Source organism: Prionailurus bengalensis, chromosome D1, assembly GCF_016509475.1.
Source record: "Prionailurus bengalensis isolate Pbe53 chromosome D1, Fcat_Pben_1.1_paternal_pri, whole genome shotgun sequence".
NCBI lineage: Eukaryota > Metazoa > Chordata > Mammalia > Carnivora > Felidae > Prionailurus > Prionailurus bengalensis.
The window spans coordinates 28,965,340-28,985,484 of NC_057346.1; the positions used below are offsets into that span (position 1 = coordinate 28,965,340).

The following is a 20,145-nucleotide window of genomic DNA, read 5'->3' on the forward strand; positions in this document are numbered from 1 at the left end:
GATAAAGCATTGATTATTTACAGCCAGAGCACAAGTGCTATTAAAAAGAAAACTCCTTGAATCATTAAATCTATAAATTCAATCATCAACTCTGTAAACTTTAACTTAGGATTTTTTGTTTGTTTAATTCTTCATTTGTTTTAAACAGCAAGTATAAGAATTTCATTTCTGATGGTTCAAAGTATAATCCATTATGCGTATACTGATCTTTTTCTCTCTGGTTTCACTATCCATGCTTCTACTGGAGAAAGAAGCATAATCAAGAGAAAAGGGAAAATAGTAACAGTGGAAGCTAAAATGTGTGAAGCATTGTACTATACAAATTACTTTTCACATGTTTTACCCAATTTTATCAGAAAGTGTAAATATAATAATTGGTAAGCAATGGACTCATTGTGGTTTTCCTATAATTCTACATTTGGTCTGGAGAACATATGATAGTAAAATTAAGCCTCACTGCTCTTTGCAGAATGACTTAAGTGTAAATCCCTTCTCTCTGTTAATAGAAATCTGGATCAATGGAGAACATACGGCTTCCCCAAGTCTTAAGCCATCCAACTTTCTTCCCTACACAAGATTGCCTGATATTCATGTATAAAATTACACATACGCTAATACACATGTCCCCACAGAAAGCTTGATGAATTCTTAATTTTAATTAATCTAATATTTATGTGCTTTCATTTGAGACTGTAATTCCCCAGACCTGCTTCTCAATTTAGATGTCCATATAACGAGCTCATCCAAGCTTGGTCCTTGTAAATCTTACTGTGGTCACACAAGAACATATTTGGATGGTAAAATTAAAAACCATGCTTGGCATCTCGTTGGAGAGAAGAAGAAGAGATTAAGATACTCCTGTGTCATTTTGTTTCCTTGCTTTGGTGGTATAGTACATGGCCTCCCAGGAGATGAGAGGTCCTACAAATCACTGCTCCGGCACTGGAGCTCAATCCAGAAACAGCTGTCCAGAGCTAATTTATTTCCTAATGCTACGGCACTGTTAATTTATAAATTACATTGGTAATTCGAGCTATTATTAATTTCAGATGGTGTAGGGCAAGCCTAATTAAAATATGACACCAATTGCCACACATATGTACCAAGGACTACCATTTAAAATTAATGGGAATATTAAGTGTGACACTGGTCTCTGAGATGCTTTGCACAGTAATTATAGCATTCTAGCTGGAAAAGATCTGACAAATGTGGGCTTGAGTTTGGTAGAAAATAAACAATGACAACATAAAAGGAATCACAAGTTTTTCATTTAAACCTTTTCTTCTTGTTTCCTACACTCTTCCTCAAATCAAGGTTAATACTTGTTCCCCTCAAGATGGTTAAAAGAGCAATAACAAAAAAGCTACCTTTTGGGACACCTGGGTGGTTCAGTCAGTTAAGCATATGACTCTTTGTTTCAGCTCAGCTCATGATCTCATAGCTCATGATTTCTAGTCCTTCAGACTCTGTGCTGACAGTGAGGAGCCTCCTTGGGATTTTGTCTCTCCCTCTCTCTCTTTCCCTCCCCTGCTCATGCTCTCTCTCTCTCAAAATAAATAAGTAAACTTAAAAAATAGCTACCCTTAATAATTAGAAATTTCTTAATGATTTGGACTGTGAGTCTCTATGGGTTAATATTGATTGTCGTCTCCATAGCCTGGACTTTTTGGTGCTGTGTCTTACTTATTAATGTGTTCCTGGTTCTTCTGGTGAATGAATAATTCTTGGTTGCTTGCAGTAATAGATAATAGACTGTTTTTTGCTCTCTAGTCGGGAGTAGAGGCAAGAGATTTTCTATGCATCTAGACTTTCTACACATATGGCATGAAGAAGAGTGCACTTGTTGTACTTGTTACTCAACGGTGACACAGACTTCTTATGACCAAACAGTGGTGGCAGTGTTGGGCAGGTAGTGGCCCCTCTTTGCAAGGAAGTCATTTTCTTATTGCTGTCATTGTTATTACTGTTGTCTTGACAAAACAATGTAACAACGTCACAGAACAAATACAATGGTAACTTACATACCACATGGATCATTCTTTGTATTATAATAGTTTCTTACTATTGTCATTTTTCATGCTTTGGATCAGCAGATCCATGTGGCATTATGCAGGGTTTTTTTTCACCTGGAAAGAAATGCTCCTTTGTTTCCTTTCCACTGATGTGGACCACTCACAGTAAAATAGTTTCACTCCACCTGAATCTGTGCCTCCCAGAGGATTATAGGCTTACTACCTAAAGGAACAGGTATACAGCATGTGAGAGTTTTCAGAATGCTTGCATATATACACACACACACACACACACACATATATATATATATATATATATAGATAGATAGATAGATATAGATATATATAGATATATATATTCATGTTATTCCAAACAACCCTGTGAGGTAATAGGACTGTATGCATAACCTGCCTGGGAAATGTCTCTCAGTTGCCAGGGATAATATCAATTTATGCTTATTCCTCTATAGTAACTATTAATAGCACCACTTTTACTCTTAAAAGTATCCCAGTTTACACGATAAAATATATCATCATGTTAATTATCTTTACTTAACAGATAAGGCAGGAAAATGGTGGGATATAAGCAGTTCCTTTTTTTTTTCTCCATTGCCTTTCCACAAGTAGGCTGAAGTTGAAGGTGACTATGGGAGAGAACTGTGAAATCAGTCTTCTAGGCTTTAACTTTATGGTCTTTCCATTGCCAGTGCTCATGGCTAGTGTTTAGGTAGGAAGCCAATAGGTAGTGGGTTGGTATTGTTATTTATAATTTTTCAATAGAGAAACTGAGTCTCAGGGTAGTGACAAGACAGCAAGATTTGCAGCCATGTCTTGGTCTTGACTTTCTTCCATATTTGTGGTTAGAGTATGGAGTCCTTGTTGTTGGTTTGTCTTTAGAATCTTCTACACAAAAGCTCCAGCAGGTCCAAGTTTAGACAACTGATCTTTGCTGATCTTATTGAAGTCTAAATTTAAAAACAGGAATTTAAATTCATTTTATTAGTGTCTCCACTGCCTTTTGTGTCATGTCTATGTGTGTGTGTGTGCGCGCGTGCGTGTGTGTGTGACAACTAGTGTGGTATTTTTAATTGACTCATTGTCTGGGATTCAGTGTTCAGCTCTACACTTCAAAGTTCAACCTCAGTGATACCTTGAAATCAGAAAGAGTTAATATTCATCTGAGGTGCCTAACGCAGATCCCAAAGCCCCATTGCTTGGTAATAGTCGGGCAGTGTAAATGTCAAAATTATTAATCACTTATCGAGGACCACTAATTCTCTAGGCTCGGTGTTTAGTCTAAATAGGAACACAAACATTTCAGCTGGTCCACTGGGGAACTAAAAGAAGTTGATGAAGGAGGCAATAGTGGGGGGCCATGAGTGAGGGAAAGAGAATAGACATTGTTCCCAAGAATCTGAACTTAGAAATGGCACAATTCTCTGCAGACATAACCATTTTATACCTTGTTTTATAAGTTTATACTTTTGGTGTGTGTGTGTGTGTGTGTGTGTGTGTGTGTTTTCTCACCACAACCTCTCCTGCAGCTGTGGGCTTTGTGAGTGAAGACGAATACCTGGAAATCCAGGGCATCACACGGGAGCAGTCGGGGGACTATGAGTGCAGTGCCTCGAATGATGTGGCTGCACCAGTGGTCCGGAGAGTCAAGGTCACCGTGAACTGTAAGTGGTCTCAGGAACCCTCACCCTGCATGTGTGTGAGTCTGGCTGTTGGCATGGCCACAACAAAGAGCTGGATCACATAGCCAGCTGCTCACTCAGGATGGGAAATAATGCCATATCATCGTCCATTCTCTGCTTTTAAGAGAAAGAAGTCAAAATTCTAGTTTTAAAAATAATTGTAGCTGAAAATAACTTAATATAATCCCAAACATGACTTGTATTCTTAGAAGATCATCAAATGGATTTCAATGCAAAATTGATAGAAATATGTCTTTGAATCCCAATTTTTCCCATACTTTACTCTTTATGTTCCCAAGCTCCTCACTCTCTAGACCAGCCATATCCATAGTGGGGAGCAAACCTGTGTATATGAAGGAAATTTATGATAAATTTATGGTACATTTACATGGCCTAATACATTTTGTGATGTATATATGTTGATGTACAAAGTACACATTCATAATTTAAATATAGATAAGCATACACATATTAGAGAGTGCATCTCAAAACCTGTTTTGACTAGTAGAGGTACAGAATCCAAAACTTTTGGAAGCCACTGCTCTAGTACCCTCATTCTTTCTTATCAACCACCCAGATTCTCTCTGACATTGACTCTACTCAACTTCCCCACCTCTCTCCCACCCTCTCCCCTCTTGATTCCTCATAGTATACATTGATTTTCTCTAAGACATTTTTAAAGGTTGCTCTGCTTTGCCCATTTTAAGAAGTCTTATAACAGTATAGAACCCAAGAACTAAATCACCAGACAACAAGCCTTTCCTTTTCAAAACTTGGGTGAAATGGAAGTGCAGGGAGAATATCGTGCCTTGATGATTACTCATTCTTTAATATTTTGCTTTCTCTTACAATTTGAACCTAATTAATATGCGGCACTTTAAGAAGCAAGGAAATAGGTATAATAATGCTACCATTTTTTATACCAAAAATTTCATCACCGATTTTTTAAAGGAACTTAAAATGACTTGCAGGTAATAAAAATTGACCTGAAGAGTAAGGGGATATGAGCAAAGGCAAACCAATTTAGGAAAATAAAGGGTAAATCAGCACAGAAATGATATACCACAAGGTGGGTAGATGCAGGTGCAGAATTTGGCTTTGAGTTGTGAAATCAAAGAGGGAAAACATTATCTGTTTTAAGGTTTATGTCCATAAGATGAAAGCAAACCAGTTGCCTGGGAGAAACACTGCTTTTTCTGGTACTGAAACCCAAGAGAAATTTCTCTTTAGTGTCTCCACAAATAGATCACTTTGAGATATAGTCAACAACATCACACACGGTATTTCTGCAATAAATAGAATGCCAAGTTTATTATGCCTGTTTTTCATAATGTACTTCAATGCAAACTATTGGAATTGCCAAGGGTAGTTAGGTAAAGACTTCAAATGAACGCAGGCCAAGTTTATAGGTCTAGTTTGGTCTGGCTTGATTCAGGGATCCATTTTAGAATACCTGGAAGAATGACTGATCTGTCTACCCTTCAGGCAATCCTCCATGAATATTATTTCTTGAAACTGAGCTTTTGATGGGAATTGAATAGTTCGAGGTTATATACTCTGGCAAGAACCCGGTGTGCAGAAATTCTATAAAGCTGATTAAAGGAGTGTAGGGTTGATGGGCTCCCATTCTCCTATGAAAGTTAAAAAGTTTAAACAGGAAATATGCCTGAATACCTGGGCTTTCCACCTCTGCACAGAGGGAAACAGAAGCAATACATGCTTGGAAGACATGCTTTTCCTTAGCAAGGTGTTGAGTGGTTTCACTTTCGGGCTCAATTTGTGTATCAATTTGTCAGCTCAAGCAAGCAGAGGTAGAACAGGGAGGAAAAAACAAAGCCAGTGAATGAGGCGGCCTGCCTCATTTTAGGATGCATTGTAAAATGCTCCGGGACATCTTCTCTCTGCAGATCCACCATACATTTCAGAAGCTAAGGGGACAGGCGTCCCCGTGGGACAGAAGGGGACTCTGCAGTGTGAGGCCTCAGCAGTTCCCTCAGCAGAATTCCAGTGGTACAAGGATGACAAAAGGTAAAGACCCCTTCCGTCTCTTACCTGCCCCCAAGGGGAAGAAAGTTTTTCCAGGTTCCTGACTCCATATTGTTACAAATGAATTTCTGAAAAATCTTCTTCTAGTTCCAGCTAGCTATCAAGGAGAGGGGAGCATATATTCTGAATATTAATGATTTTCAGATAGGTTTTTAACATTTCCATACAGACTTAGCACTCGCCAATCAATGGGCCTGAAAGAAAACATTTTTTTAGGAAAGCAAAATCTCAAAGAAAGGCCACCAGAAGCCTTGTAAGGCCTGTGTTCTTTTCTTTTCTTTTCTTTTCTTTTCTTTTCTTTTCTTTTCTTTTCTTTTCTTTTCTTTTCTTTTTTTTCCTTTTCCTTTTCCTTTTCCTTTCCTTTCCTTTCCTTTTCTTTCTTTTCTTTTCTTTTCTTTTCTTTTCTTTTCTTTTCTTTTCTTTCTTTCCTTTTTTTTAATAGGGTAAGAAAATAACGCATTCTGCCTGAACCTATTTTTAACACATTCTCAGGTTTGCATTAAGAAGCCTGGAATATTCACGGGGCTCTGGGAGTGGCGAAGAAGTTAGCAGGTCTCCAGTTCACTTCCAGACACCATCGGTGGTGGTGTAGAGAGGAGTCTATTGCCCGATTTGCCCTCCCTTTGTGCCCAAGTTGTTCCTTCAAGGTAAAAGAAAAGAAAGGGGACTATTCCCTTCCCTCCCATTGTTGCAGGCCTCATCGGGATTTTTGTTGTGATTCACTGAAGATTGTCATTGTGAGGAGTTATCAAATGGCAAGTTAGCACAGGGTTCAGCAGCTCAGAACAGCCAGGCAACATGACAATTACTGTTATCAAAGAGCTATTTTAAGGTGGATGAACAACAAATAAATGTGCAAGAGCTGTCCATGTTCAAAACACTAATAAAAAATGGGGACAGGATGATGCAAAAAAAGTCCGAGGTGTGTATGGAGTGGAGAAGGAAGGCTTTACAGAGACTGAGAAGCTAGTAAGAAAAACAGCAAAGATGGTAATTGTGAGAACACTGAGCAGTTCCAGGCCAGGAGTGACCCAGCTGTTGTCCGTACTATTTAGAACACCTTCAGTGTTTCTTTCTCTATGAGGTCTTTATAGATGAAAAGAATGAAGGCAGAAAGGGAAAAAAAAAAAACATGAAGAGATAAGAAGAAATAGCTGGCTTCTCCCTTCTTCTAAGAATCCAGAATCAGGCATAAGGGAGTAGCATTTCCCAATAAATAGCTTTATTGCAAGTCTTGCTTCATTTGTCCCTCCCCTTTCCTATAATAATCTTAGTATCAGGAAAAAAACCAAAAAACAAAAACAAAAACCAATAGTAAAATCCATGGAGCTGAACACGCAATTCCTGAACCTTCAGTTGTCCGGATCTTCCCACAAACTAATCAGAAGCATCTTTTTTAGATACTTTATGAAAGAAAAATTCAAAAAAAAAAAGGTAGGGGAGGGTCACCTGGGTTGGCTCAATCGGTTAAGCATCCAAGATTTTGGTTCAGGTCATGATCTCATGGTTTGTGGGTTCAAGCCCTGCTTTGGGCTCTGTGCTGACAGCTTGGAGCCTGGAGCCTATTTCAGATTCTGTGTCTCCCTCTCTCTCTCTGCTCCTTTCCCACTTGTGCTCTCTCAAAAATAAATAAATAAACATTAAAAAGAAACATAGGGGAAGGTAAGATCTTATGTGGAGGAAATTAGAGCAGACCATAGGCAAAAATGGCCAAAAAAGGAAAGTCTGCTTTACACACTTTGTCACCAGAGGTGCTTCTGTCTATGCGTTATTAACCCAGGAGGAGAAAGCCCAATTATGTCACTGGGGTGGGGGTGGGGGGGCTTCAGAAAACCCTGGCTCAGGCAGCCTTGATTCCTCCTCTGTCCAAGCTCTTCTCATGGGGCTCCTTTTTCCCCTTTAATTGATTCTGGTCAGTTTTCTATGTGCTCTGCATTTATGTATTTCCAGTGTTCTCCTACTGAGTGGAGTTGTCTGCCTTCCTGACACCCAACTCAGCCTGAACATCTCTGGCTCTGAGATCCTTGTCCATGCCAGTCCTTCCTGTGCCCCTGAGGCTGGCAGGCAACCTCCTCTAGTCGGATATCCCTGGGGAAAGAACAGCTCTACCCTAGCTCCTATTCCAGTGAGATGAGTGGACTTCTGAGGCAAATCAAAGGAGTCAATATGATGGGGACAGGCGGCTTTCTCAAAATTTGGGTAGAAGTCTCTTTGTCCACACACTAGCACTACTGAATGGCATGTATCAATGAAAAGGAGAGGAAATAGGATGCTGTGTGTAATAAGAGCCACCCATCCATGGGGGCATGAGCCAATGAAAAGCCTCAGGTTCATTAAAAAACAAAACAAAACAAAACACAAAGCCTGGGAGCAGTTTGGGATGGGGGAAAAGTGTGACCACACAGAGAAAAGGCAAGTCTGTTGCCCTAGAAGCTGCAAAGTGCTGCAAAGAATGGCTCGCCACCCCACCCTGCTTTTAACTAAAGACATTTCAGAGCTGTCAAGTAGTAACCTGCTTCAGGTAAGTGTCTCTCCCCACTGCAGAGCTGAAATCTAATTCACAGCTTGGTTCTGATGTGAAGGCTTCCTCCCCAGCCCAGGAATAGTGTCAAAATGGCAAACGGAATCAATACACTTGACGGGCTCTCTGAAAACCTCCTCCTGGGTGGCTGTAGAGCCTTCTTTGGACAGCACCTCCTAGAGGATCAATATCTACATAACAAGCTGGAAATATAACAGTGGCGTCTGACAGCACAGCCGGATGACTCATTCCGTTCCTACAGTGCTCACATTTTAATGAAGTCCATGGACTCAGGCCAGTTCACTGCCCCTAGCTTAGGAGAGAGAAAGGCTCTCAGAGGAAAATCTACATAATGAAAAGCAAGCAAGTTCCTTCATGCAACCTTCTGACTTCCCTGGAGACAGATGTTGCATGAGGACTGAAGCCAGAACCTGGCTTTCTCTTCTGATCATGGTAGAGATGGTGGAGAGAATCGTCCCGTGGTCCTACAGAGACAACCCCCTCAAATGATGACAAAGCAGCTGTCCTCTATGCCAAAAACATGCTGGGACCCAGGGATAGGCAGGAGTTCTCGATGTCTAACTCCACAGAAATACAGTATATTGAATAACATTTTATAGTTTATGGAGCACTTCCTCATCATTGTCTTGCTGGGCTTCCCTTTCTATTCTGCCTTGAATATTATCTTTCTCAGTGTGATGACTCTGAAACCAGCCATTTGCCCCAATTCCTGTCCCCTGTGCCTGTTCCATTATGTATCTACCCTGACATTTCTTCTACACATCCTGCCCCAACCAGGCCTAAAACCATGTTTGCTGAGATCCTCCATTCAGGATTTTTTCCCCACTAGCATTTTATCTTTCCCATAGCATAGACTCAGCTTCTGGGCAAGGAAGACCATTTTATTTCAGGGAATGTAAAAGGTTGGCTTAAAGCCCATTCTCTGAAATGGGATGTTCCAAAGTTCTAAAAAGGAAGAGAGTCTCATAAATTCTATGTAGACATGCATTGGTAGTAGGAATTTTTGTCAACAGTGTCCTGAGATGGAGGATGTGTCCCCACTGACCCCTGAGCAGTATTCCCCTGTCCTCGCCATCTGTCCAGTAGTGGTATCCATGGTTCTACTAGGTATATCTGTTTTCCCCCATTAACTCTCTGTGGCCTTTCTTTCGTAGTCCTTACCACCAATGGGAACCCTTGTGGCATATGGGGCTGCCATCATGGATTGCTCAGGGAAACTGCCCAGTCTATAGGGTCATATTCTTAGGAATCCATAATTCTTCCCAGACTGAGTTGCTATAATACTCTGGGAAGACCGGTCTCTCAAGCCCTTCAGAGTACCCTGCTTAAAAATGATCCTTGATTCTTATAACTAAAAATAAGATATTATCTATAGAATGCCTCAAGCTGATAAGAGAAAATTTATTACCCAGGTGATTGAAAACATGTTCTTTCAAACTCCTTAGGATCTTCTCTTTGAAGACTGAGATTTTTTTATTTTTATTTTTATGGTTGCCATCATCATCTTCTTCATTAACACCATCATCAACATCGATTAGGTTCACACTTGGAGCACCTACTGAGTGAATAATACTGTCTGAATGTCTCACAGCTGCCACATTAGAGTTGTTGAAGGCACCTGCCTTCAGAGAACTTGGTGACTGTGTAGTGCCAAGAAAGTCTCCAGACACCTGTGTAAAAATAGAGAAATACAATTGTATGCATCATTGTGTGTTAACTTGTATAAGTGAGTGGGGGAAAAATAGTCCTCCTAACATCAGAAAATGGACAATAAAAAGATCATTAATTCCAGAGTCTTTCTCCTATGAGAAAAATATAACCATCTCCTTTTTTCTTCTTTTTTGTCTCTCTTGTTTGTCTCAGACTGGTTGAAGGAAAGAAGGGAGTCAAAGTGGAAAACAGACCTTTTCTCTCAAAACTCATCTTCTTCAATGTGTCTGAACATGACTATGGGAACTACACCTGTGTGGCCTCCAATAAGTTGGGCCATACCAATGCCAGCATCACACTATTTGGTAAGACTGAGCCCTGAGTTGGGCAGTAGGAGCAGGAAAGGGTCGCATGGCACAGGAGGAATTGGAAGGAACGGCCGGGGTAGGGCGGCAAGTGGAAGAGAATCAGGAACAGCTGGGCAGGGTTGAATGGAAAAGAGAGAGGAGGGGGAGTTGGAGACAGAGAGAGAGAAAGAGAGAGAGAGAAATGACTGGATGGACGAAAATGGGTCTTAGTAGCAGAGGAAAATGAGAAAGAATGTTCACATTTTATTCTGAAATGGAAAAAACCCTGAAGTGGGAAGAAACGATGTTGGGATGCTGAAGCGACATTTAATTTTCTTCTCTTTAAGGTCTCCTCAGCTAACTGAGGTATCAGAGTTCCAACTGGGTGTGATAGCAAAGCGCTCAGAGAGGAACATTTGCTATTTTCATACTTTGTTCCTTAGAGCAGTGTAAAACATTACCATTGCTGAGCCTTTTCCGGGTTGTTGGGACATAGGAGAAACTGGATTCTGTTTATAAAAGATGGGTATTGAGGAGGGCACCTGTTGGGATGATCACTGGGTGTTGTATGGAAACCAATTTGACAATAAATTTCATATTTAAAAGATAAAAATAAAAGTGGAATCATAGGGCTTGGGATCCTGAATGATATTAGCTTCAGAGGGAGAATTAATAGAAAATGGGGGATTTCCCTAGCTTTTCATTTATGTCAAAGTGTATTGTCTGACTGGATTGAGATATATTTGTCCAACCAAGCCACCATCCTAACAGAAGCCACATAGTCATTCATGCATTAATTCATTAAACAACTATTTATTTGGGGGGGAGTAATATATGCACAGAAAATTTCTATGCCTTCATTACCTCTCTGGCAACTATACTTGTGCCAGAATCAAATGAAGAAAGCAAACAAACTCCCTTGTAGACCTGCGATGTCTCAAGCAACTACATACAAGTGAGCCTGGCTGTCTAGGTGTGTGTCATCAGGCAGGACTCCAAGCATCCGGTGATGGCTTTCATCACTTAGTAGATGCAGATTCGTACTACAGGCCATATGGTTAATATCTGGTTGCTTTCTGGGGAAGATCCCTTCATATCCCCATAAGTCAGGTAGCTTGGAATTTTTCAAATCCATTCCCTTAGTCTCCCATGGTAGCAGGCACTCTTGAATATGATGGGGAGGGAAAGGGAGTAAGTTAGCAGATAATTGGCAAGAACATAAATTCCTTTTATTCTGAGAACTCCCAGATAATCCCATAGCTTCAAGTACCTCACTTCACCCCCCAGCCTCTACCACACCCCCTCCACAGCCCAGTGTATCCAGCCTTACCCGAATAACCCTCCTGTGCTGCTCCATTGTCCCATCTAGGCTTCCAAATCACATTTGGCCCACCTTCTGTCCAGCACCTAAAACAAGGCCCAGCTTGATCCAAAGGGGGATGGGAAGGGGAAGACTGCCATCGATTCCAGACCTGGTAGGTCAGAATGGACAGAGATGGGATTAGAGTGATTGATCTGTCTGACATCTCTCACACAGGGATAGTCAAATTGCCCCTCACATTTGTCAGACCTTTCTGGCTTTCTGGCAGGTGTCTGTCTGCATGAACAAAAGGGCCAGGATTATAAAGGAATGGCCCCTCCTTCCCTGGCCTTGCAAATCTGAGGCTCTCCCAGCTGTGCCTCCCACCCCTCCCCAGGCCTGCCCCCCACCCACAGTGCCCCTCATTCCTGTGAACAGTATTCCTCCTCCTCTGACCTCCTCGCTCTTCTGATTTGGATGCATGGCATGGTTTTGCAATTGGCTTTATCACTACTGTCTAATTCCCTGGACTCTTCCCCTTAAGCCATCTGAAGATGAGAACAGGGAGAAGGCACAAGCTTTAAGAGTGAAATAACTGGAGTCTGTGGCAAGGAACGCAGTGAAGCATGTGCCATAAATCTGCTCTTCTCAGCTGACCCCCCCCCCCGCCCCGCGTGGCAATTAGAACCTCTGCCTCCCAGCATCATTCTGTCTGCATCTGCCCTGTGTCATTGGGACATTCCTCCAATTGCCAGCTCTGTGGAGCCCAGGATTCTCTAAAAAATAAAAGAAAAAGTGAAATTATGTGTTCATATAAGTTTAGAAAGACTGGGTCAACCGAGATGAATGGGGTGTATGCAGGGATGTTCTTTAATGCAGAGACCTCAGAGCTTTTCTTTACGTGCTAAATCTCTAAGAGGGAGAAAAAGCATGGAACATTTGCCAAATTTAATCTAACAGTAAGCACTTTTTCAGCCTCAATTGAGAGACCATTTGTGAGGAGGAGCCCTTCACAGAAATGCTCCATGGCTAACATAGTTCCATGAAACTAGTAACTATATACTATATACTATATACTATATACTATATACTTGCACAAGTGTGCAAGGTGGAGTAAAATGGCATTAGTGTGCAAGATGGGTGTTTTCACCCTGTCAGCTCTCTCTGAGGCTAGTCCAGACATTGCAGCCCCCAAACTCCTGATGGGCACCCATCATCAATAAGTCCTTTTGACAAATACAGACATAGCAGAGTTTTCTGTGTCATCTCCCATTATCAGCAGACTCTCAGCCCAGAGCCATCAAGCAGACTAGGGTGAGGGGAAAGTAGCATTTGTGTTATGCGAATATATGAACTTTGTGATGCAGTCCATTCTTCTATAGCATCACAGAAAGCCAGCTACATTATCACAATTTTGCCACCAATTTTTTCACAACCTGCACATTGTGCATCATGCAACCTGAATGTTGAGAAGTGAGGAATGCTGTGCTAGGAGGTCCCATTGTGGCCATATCTTCGACGGTACTTAAGCAAAATGGAGCAGGGTGGTCCTTCTTATCATGAACCCATGAGATCATGCTCCTGATCCCTAAGACTGCAAGGATAGCAGGGGCCCCCATAAGCTGAATCACCATGGTTCTTGGGACCACCTTGTTCCTGCTATGGTGCCATGGGACCAGAAATTCCTGAACTTGGTCTCCCGAAGTGAGACAATGGGGGTAAGATGTGGGACAGAAATCTCATCTGGAAAGGGACTTTGGTCCTTTGCTACCATGTCAGTTCCCCAGCTCAGCACAGCACTGTAAATGTATGAGCAGCCAACTCCGTCACTTTCCAACCGTGGCATCCAAGGATGGAAGCATAAGGCACCTTAGTGCTTCTCATGCTGCATCTTGTCCACCTTTGTTTTTTGTGTCTTCCTTTATTTATCCATCCCTCAGAAATGTGTGTGAATAGCAGTATACAAACTATATATGACAAATATATAGCTACTGTATATAATATATGTGTTTGTTTTCATTTTTCTCTCCTGTACGTTCCTCACCCGATTTAGAACTAAATGAGCCTACAAGCTCAACTTTGTTGCAAGGTCAGTATTCCCCTTGCTTTATGGTTTTTTGCCCTTCCCCCCTTCTGCCAGTATCCCCCTTCTCATCCCCCACCCACATTACCTGTCTGTGGAGTTGCTTAGAGGGTGCCAGGGGAAGCTAAGGAGGTCACTGGAGCTGAGAGAGCTCCCAGGGAAGCTGTCCTTTCTCTGCTCACACCTTGCCCACACTTCCCCAGAAGGGCCTGGAGGGGGAAAAGAAAATAAACACCATTAACATCTGAAAGCCCAGAGATCCGTGTGCAGGCCAAAGATAGACAGCATAAGTCTGAACCAGTAGGAAAACAGTCCAGCCCACTGAGCAGTTTTCATAGCAACCTGCATAGCTTCAATGGCCCATGAGCAATAGAAGCAAACACCATATGCATGAAGGTTTAGGTGTTCCCTAAAATGCATCAGCTGATTCAAAGCGAGGTTCTCCAAGAAAGGAAGATGGGCAGGGTACAGCGTGCATGATAATCAATAAGTAGTGACTGGGAGTGGGATACCACTGGGATCGAGTTCAGAGCCTGACATTTAGTAGTTCCGTGCTCTTGAGCATGCCACTAAACATTATTGAGACTCCATTTCCTCTTCTATAAAATAAAATTGATCTGTCTTATCTACCTTACAGTTGTTCCAACTTTCACCTGAAAACACATTAAAAAGGCTTTGAAAACTGCCAGGTGCATTTTGAATCATTCAAGCCCAATCCCCAGATGCAAACTGAAAGACAAGAGTTTCCTTCAGTGTAACGTCATAGGGGTTAATTAACTCGTCCAAGCTCTTCTCTCCAGCCCCGTAAATCCTATTCCACCTCAAGCCCTTCCCCTATAAAAGTCCTTCATCTCTTGCTTCTCTTTGCACAGCCACAATTTTTCTCAAAGGCCCACCAATATAAGTGACTCACCAGAGTCCCCTAACATAGCAGAGGTGGTTCTCTGAGACTGAGCATTTGGGCAGGAGTGAGACTACCCAAGTGGTGCAGTGGAATCCATGTGGCACATGCTACTGTTTTCCTCCTGAGGACGGTGCTGATCATAGGGTAGCCTAGCAGGAAGGCAGCTTGAGGCTTTACCCACCTTACACCCCAGTCCCTGATCTTTCTCCCACACCCATCTCCTGCATCCCTTCCCATCTGTAAGATGTCCCATCTTACAGTAGACTTGCAAGGTGGGAAGGAGATGAAAGGAGATAAATTACAGGGGAAGCTGTGTGACAGATGAGGAAAAATACTTTTGTCAACAAAAAGAATCAGGGCTGCGTTCTTCACCTTAGTGATGTAGAGTGCCATGGTAAGACACTGCCAACAAGAAAATGAAACAAAGAAATAGAAAGTAAAAGTGAAGTCAGTGGAAGAATTCAGGTTCAATTTATGATTCAACTTATGTTTATTAAACCCTGGCATGAGAAGATCCACAGATCTCAAATTAAGAGCATTAGGAGATGAGAATAATGAGAAAAGCAGGAGGCATGAGGGACTGGAGTGATGACAGATAGTGCTACAGGATGTGCTTTTAGAAGTGATTCTGATCACTTAGCTTTTTATTTTCAGAGGGAATAGGAACTTTTAAAACAGGTAGTGGTTGCTAAGGAGTTAGTATTTACCTGTAGGTATACTCAACTGACAGAAGGGGCATTGTCCCACACCAGAGCCAATGATAATGAAACAGACCAGAAACAAACAAATCACTTCTGACTGTCACTGCACTGGAGAAGGAGAAGGACACTTTATAACCAGGCTCCACCTGCTGAGACAAAGCTGTCCTGCCTCACCCCTCTCTGCTGCAACAATGAATTTGGGTAAAAGGATCTGTATGCCAGCTCTGTACTCAGATTCTCAGGCTGCTCTCAATGCCACATCCTTCTTGTTGAGTACACGGCAATGGGTCATTGCCAGAAGTTGTAGATTGTAGACATCTGGAATGTTCCAAGATTTGGATTAGTGTGGTCTTCAGTATAGCTATTGGGTTCTTTTGTACAACTAAAAATATCTTAAAGAAAACAAATCTTGTGCCTGGGGCATTTCTCCCCTTCATCTGTGTTCATTTTATTTCCCCTCCTTCTTTGCTAGTCTCCTATAGAATAGAGAGCTACCTATTTTCTCAGGGAATACTCCCAAGTTATGCTCATCTTATGCCAGAAATACCAAACAAGATTTATACAAATGCATGGATTTCCACTGACAGGATACAGTTGGCTTTAAGAGAAGTTCTAAGCTATTTTGTTACTCAATATCTGGATGGACTAGAGAGATTCTGATAAGAGAATTTCATTCCTCCTCAGCATTTTCTGCCACCTTGAAGTATTTCTCTGCTCCCCTTTTGCAAACACAACAGATTGCATGTCACTTTCTCGTATTAATATTTGGTGGCGCAGTACTCCTGCCATGATAAATAAGGATTCAGGGATGCACCACCATCACTCACTGAGTCCCTCCCCGGCAAGTGTGCCGGGGCCCACACTGCAAACTCAGCGTCTTGGTAGCTGTTCATTTCCCATCCACTGTTCTTTGTTTTTTATCTCCTAGGCATGAAGTCAGATTTGATGGTATCAGTGGGCTGGGAAAGGTTGGCTGATTAATGTCTGTGAACCTCACAGTGACCATCAAACCAACTTATTAAAGAATGGGGGAGTTAGTAAACTCTGTATATCAGAAGAAGAAAAAAAAAGTGCAGTAGGAAAGATGACCACTTCTTCCCTGCAGAGGATTAAAGATAATGAATTAGGCCCAGCCGTCCAACAGTGAGCATTTCTATGGCACATAGAATGTCTAAATACTGAAGGTATAAAAAACATTTTCTCAACCTCTTTCTAGAAGGTGAATATATCCATCCTGGCATGCAACCAGCTCTTCTCTGCACACTAGAATCAGAAACCCAGTGTTTACATAGGTACTTAGATTTAGCTAACATTGTTTCCGGTGGCAAAAAAGATCACATTATGGATTGACTACAGATACTGACTTGCAGGCTTAAGGGGAGTGGTTCTTTCTTTCTTTCTTTCTTTCTTCTTTCTTTTTCTTTTCTCTTATACTTTCTTTATTTTGAATATTTTATCCAGTTCTACCTGGCTTCTCATTAATATATCAACAAAATTCACCAATTTCAGTCAAGTTCTTGCCAAGGAAATACATGCTTGGATTTTCAGGGATTGTTTGTTTTATTGATAGCCAACAATGAACTCAAAAACATGAGGTTATTGGTGGCTAGTGCTCCATGGGTGGCTTGGAGGCTCAAGCAAGGCTCATACTTCTTCAAACTGACACAACAGTGATAGCATGTAGACCATGATCTAGAAAGCATGTTAACCTTTCTGCATCTCTTCTTGGAGTGGGATGGAGTATAGCATCAGGGTAATATCAGGGTAATACAGACAATATCATGGCAACATTACCCCCCTCACTGTGGTGAGATGTAAGGTGGACAGAAGGACATTCCAGTTAATTAGACAATTTGAAATGGTCACTGAAGAGTATTGTTCTCATTCAAGTAGTGTGTGTTGGAGTTCAGGAGAAAGAATAGCTGGATGGTAACAATTAAGCTAAAGTTGTTTACAGAGGCTTTTGCCTTACATAAAATCACAACAGGTATCTAGAGCCCTGTGGAAACTTATACTTTTAGTTCACTTCTCTTTCGATGTTCTGGCAAGCCAAACTACCAAGTAGAACCCTTCCCTGTGTCCTTCCTACAGCAGTGTTTAAACCAGCACCCCATAAGTCAGTGGCTGCCCTCCCTCAAATGTACCGTACATCTGCACTGCTTGTGGTTTGGGGATGAAGGCCTATGACTACTTTTTCCCTCCATGAGTTTCTCTTCATCCTCCATCCTGCCAGTCACCCTTCTTCTTGGTACAGAGAAACTCTAGTCAGTGGTACCTGAGTGAGACATTTTGGGAAAATAACCCCACATTGGCTTTGGGGTGGGTCTCTAGGCCCCAACAATCACTCCAAGAGACTGTCCTTGCTAAAAGCACAATGAGGCTTTTCTTTACCATCTTGATGTGACAGATCTTCTGTGAATCATACCTTTGTTCTCTGATCATGGATTATCCCTTACTTTTTTTTAGAGTGGCTTCCCAAGGCTGCCAAGGTCCACTTAGTTAAAGAGGGATATCATATCTCGGGCACCCTAAAGAATAGATAGCTTGAATGCATACATACCTATTCATCTGATTTTGGTTAAATATTTTAGTTGAGTTTAGGTTAAGTTATATCCAGGTTGCCTTTCCTTCTATATGCAAGGACCTTTGCACAGAGAGCGGTATCACCTTGATGCAAAGAGTTTAATGCATTTTTTTAATTTTCAGATTTATTGATGTATAGCTGACAAATAAAATTATGAAATATTTAAAATGTAAATCACTGATCTTCATACACATTGTGAAAGGATTTTCCATCCTCTTTGCATCCAGGCTGAACTATTGCAGACACCTAGTTAAAGAGGCAAGTAAAATGTTAGAGATTGGACCACTTTCTGATGACTCAGGACATCTGCTATTAGCAGGAAAGTCTCTATGGATTGTTCTGAAGGCCTGCAGCTGGTGAAATGTGGGTCTTTTGTCGTCTAATCATCAAAGAAGAGCTGGCATCCCAGTAAATTTCCACAGGCAGGTCTTACTTAGCAAGTGTAAGTGTAGCAGCATAGGTGTGGGTCTTATTGCCTGAGATTGTCCCTCTGGACCAGCTTGCTATATAGTCTGACTCATCAAGGGAAGTCAGGCATCACAGGTATGAGCTCCTCTGGCACAGTTTTTGTAAAATGTGCAGATAAGTGCCAAAGTTTTACATCTCAATGTAGCATGGGCACCTACATTCAGATTTTTATAATATAATCCATTTGTATCAGCCAATTTTATACTTGAGGCCTACAGACTTTAACTAGGGGATAGTCCAGTGGCCAAAGAAAGAAAATTGTACAAAGAAGTATTATTGGCTTGGGGCCTCAGGCTCCAGCATGTACCAAGCTTCCTGCTATGATCAGATGGGTGTGTTGGTTCTCTTTGGATTAATGAGCCAATCTGACCCTCAGTCATATCCTTCCCCATCCCCCCACTCAACCTTATGGCAACTGACTTCCCAACAAAAAAGAGAGGTGCACATACAAGAGCTGGACTGTGGTCAAGACAGCAAGAGGCAAGGGCAGAATGGTTGGGGAAGGCCCTGGGCCGGGAGAACCAGCTTCTTCCCAGAACCATCAGAGGACAAAGCAAGTGACTCTGAATGCTTTCTACCTTAACAGTGGCTTGTTTTTAATTTCTTTTAGAAGTGAAAACTACAGCTCTGACCCCTTGGAAAGGTTGGTATATTTATTTCCAGGCACCTGCTTGCTGCCTGGGTGGGGATGGGTATCCAAAACTCTTCACTTTCTTCCAACATGCCTTCTCTTCTGAGCTAACCCCACAAGCAGCCCAGTGGGATCCCTCCCTGACCTTGGGCCATGTCTGTGCCAATCTAGATTAACCTGTCTCCAAGGATATGCCATTTGCCCTGGGTAGCTTCCACTTGCAGACCTCTAACTGCTGTTTGCTGGCAGCACTAATGAGCACCTGCCAGAGCCCAGAATAGCTCCATGTCTTGGCTGCTCCAGACCAGACCAGCCTCTCTTCACAAGCAGATGCTCTAATGTGATGACCTTCTTAGACCTTGGCCTTGCATGCTATCCTTTACTTACCCTGTTCTCTCTTTCTTTCTAACTTGGAGCTGGAAGGGGAAGTGGGGGAGGGAGGGGAAACTGGAAGGAAGGGGGAGGTTCTTCGGTGAGTCACTTGGCCACAAATAAAACACATCTTATTTGAGGCTTTCCTTCCCACTAGATGTCTTTGATGGTTAAATTGATGTTCATCACAGTTCTCTGGGACCCCAACTGTCCTGGTGATTAGTCTCTTTAGGCTTTCACAGCTCTCTAGTGAAATAAAAGCAATAAAGGCATCTGAGGCAGAATGGAGGCATGGCTGGATGATGAACAGAGGCCTCATCTGTGTGGCCCATGTCACCAGGCTAATGGACTGAGTTGCTGCTCTGTCTGGCACAGGCTCTGAGAGGGCCTTGCTCCAGGATGCTGTGATCCACACCTGCCTAGACAAAACACTCTCATCTCGTGGAATTCTTTCATGTGCTGGCAAGTGTGGGAAACCATGTGTGGGTCCCACCTTACCCAGTACCGATGTGGGACAGGCCCTGTGGCCTCATTTTCTCTCCTTTCTTCATTCTTGGAAGATGTGTGAGTTACACAAAGTGACAGCCCCAAGTTGGTGGAAAGAAAATTGTATTTGGAGACAGAAGTCAAGGGAGTTAAGCTCTCTGAGGTTAAGTGTCCACATATGAAAGCACAGAGAATAATCCTCATTTCATACCTGAGTGCTTTTAAGGGACTGGGACACCTTTCCAACTGTAAGAATTCTTCCTGGAATCCTAATAGATATGGTTTTGCTTCTATGTATACTTTCCCTCAACCATAGGAACTT

At 42.0% G+C, this 20,145-nt stretch overlaps 1 protein-coding gene across 4 annotated transcripts in view; it reads left to right on the forward strand.

Annotated features, from left to right (window-relative positions):
- NTM (neurotrimin) overlaps positions 1 to 20,145 on the forward strand; it is a 941,468-nt gene that overhangs the window by 911,029 nt on the left and 10,294 nt on the right. Inside the window, exons 5-9 of one of the 4 annotated variants that reach the window (XM_043579843.1) lie at positions 3,557 to 3,691; positions 5,617 to 5,737; positions 10,161 to 10,312; positions 13,648 to 13,683; positions 18,945 to 18,977. In XM_043579843.1, the coding sequence (XP_043435778.1) occupies positions 3,557 to 3,691; positions 5,617 to 5,737; positions 10,161 to 10,312; positions 13,648 to 13,683; positions 18,945 to 18,977 (477 nt within the window). The remainder of the gene's footprint in view (positions 1 to 3,556; positions 3,692 to 5,616; positions 5,738 to 10,160; positions 10,313 to 13,647; positions 13,684 to 18,944; positions 18,978 to 20,145) is intronic. The other 3 variants (XM_043579845.1, XM_043579844.1, XM_043579846.1) reach the window with 3 other exon arrangements.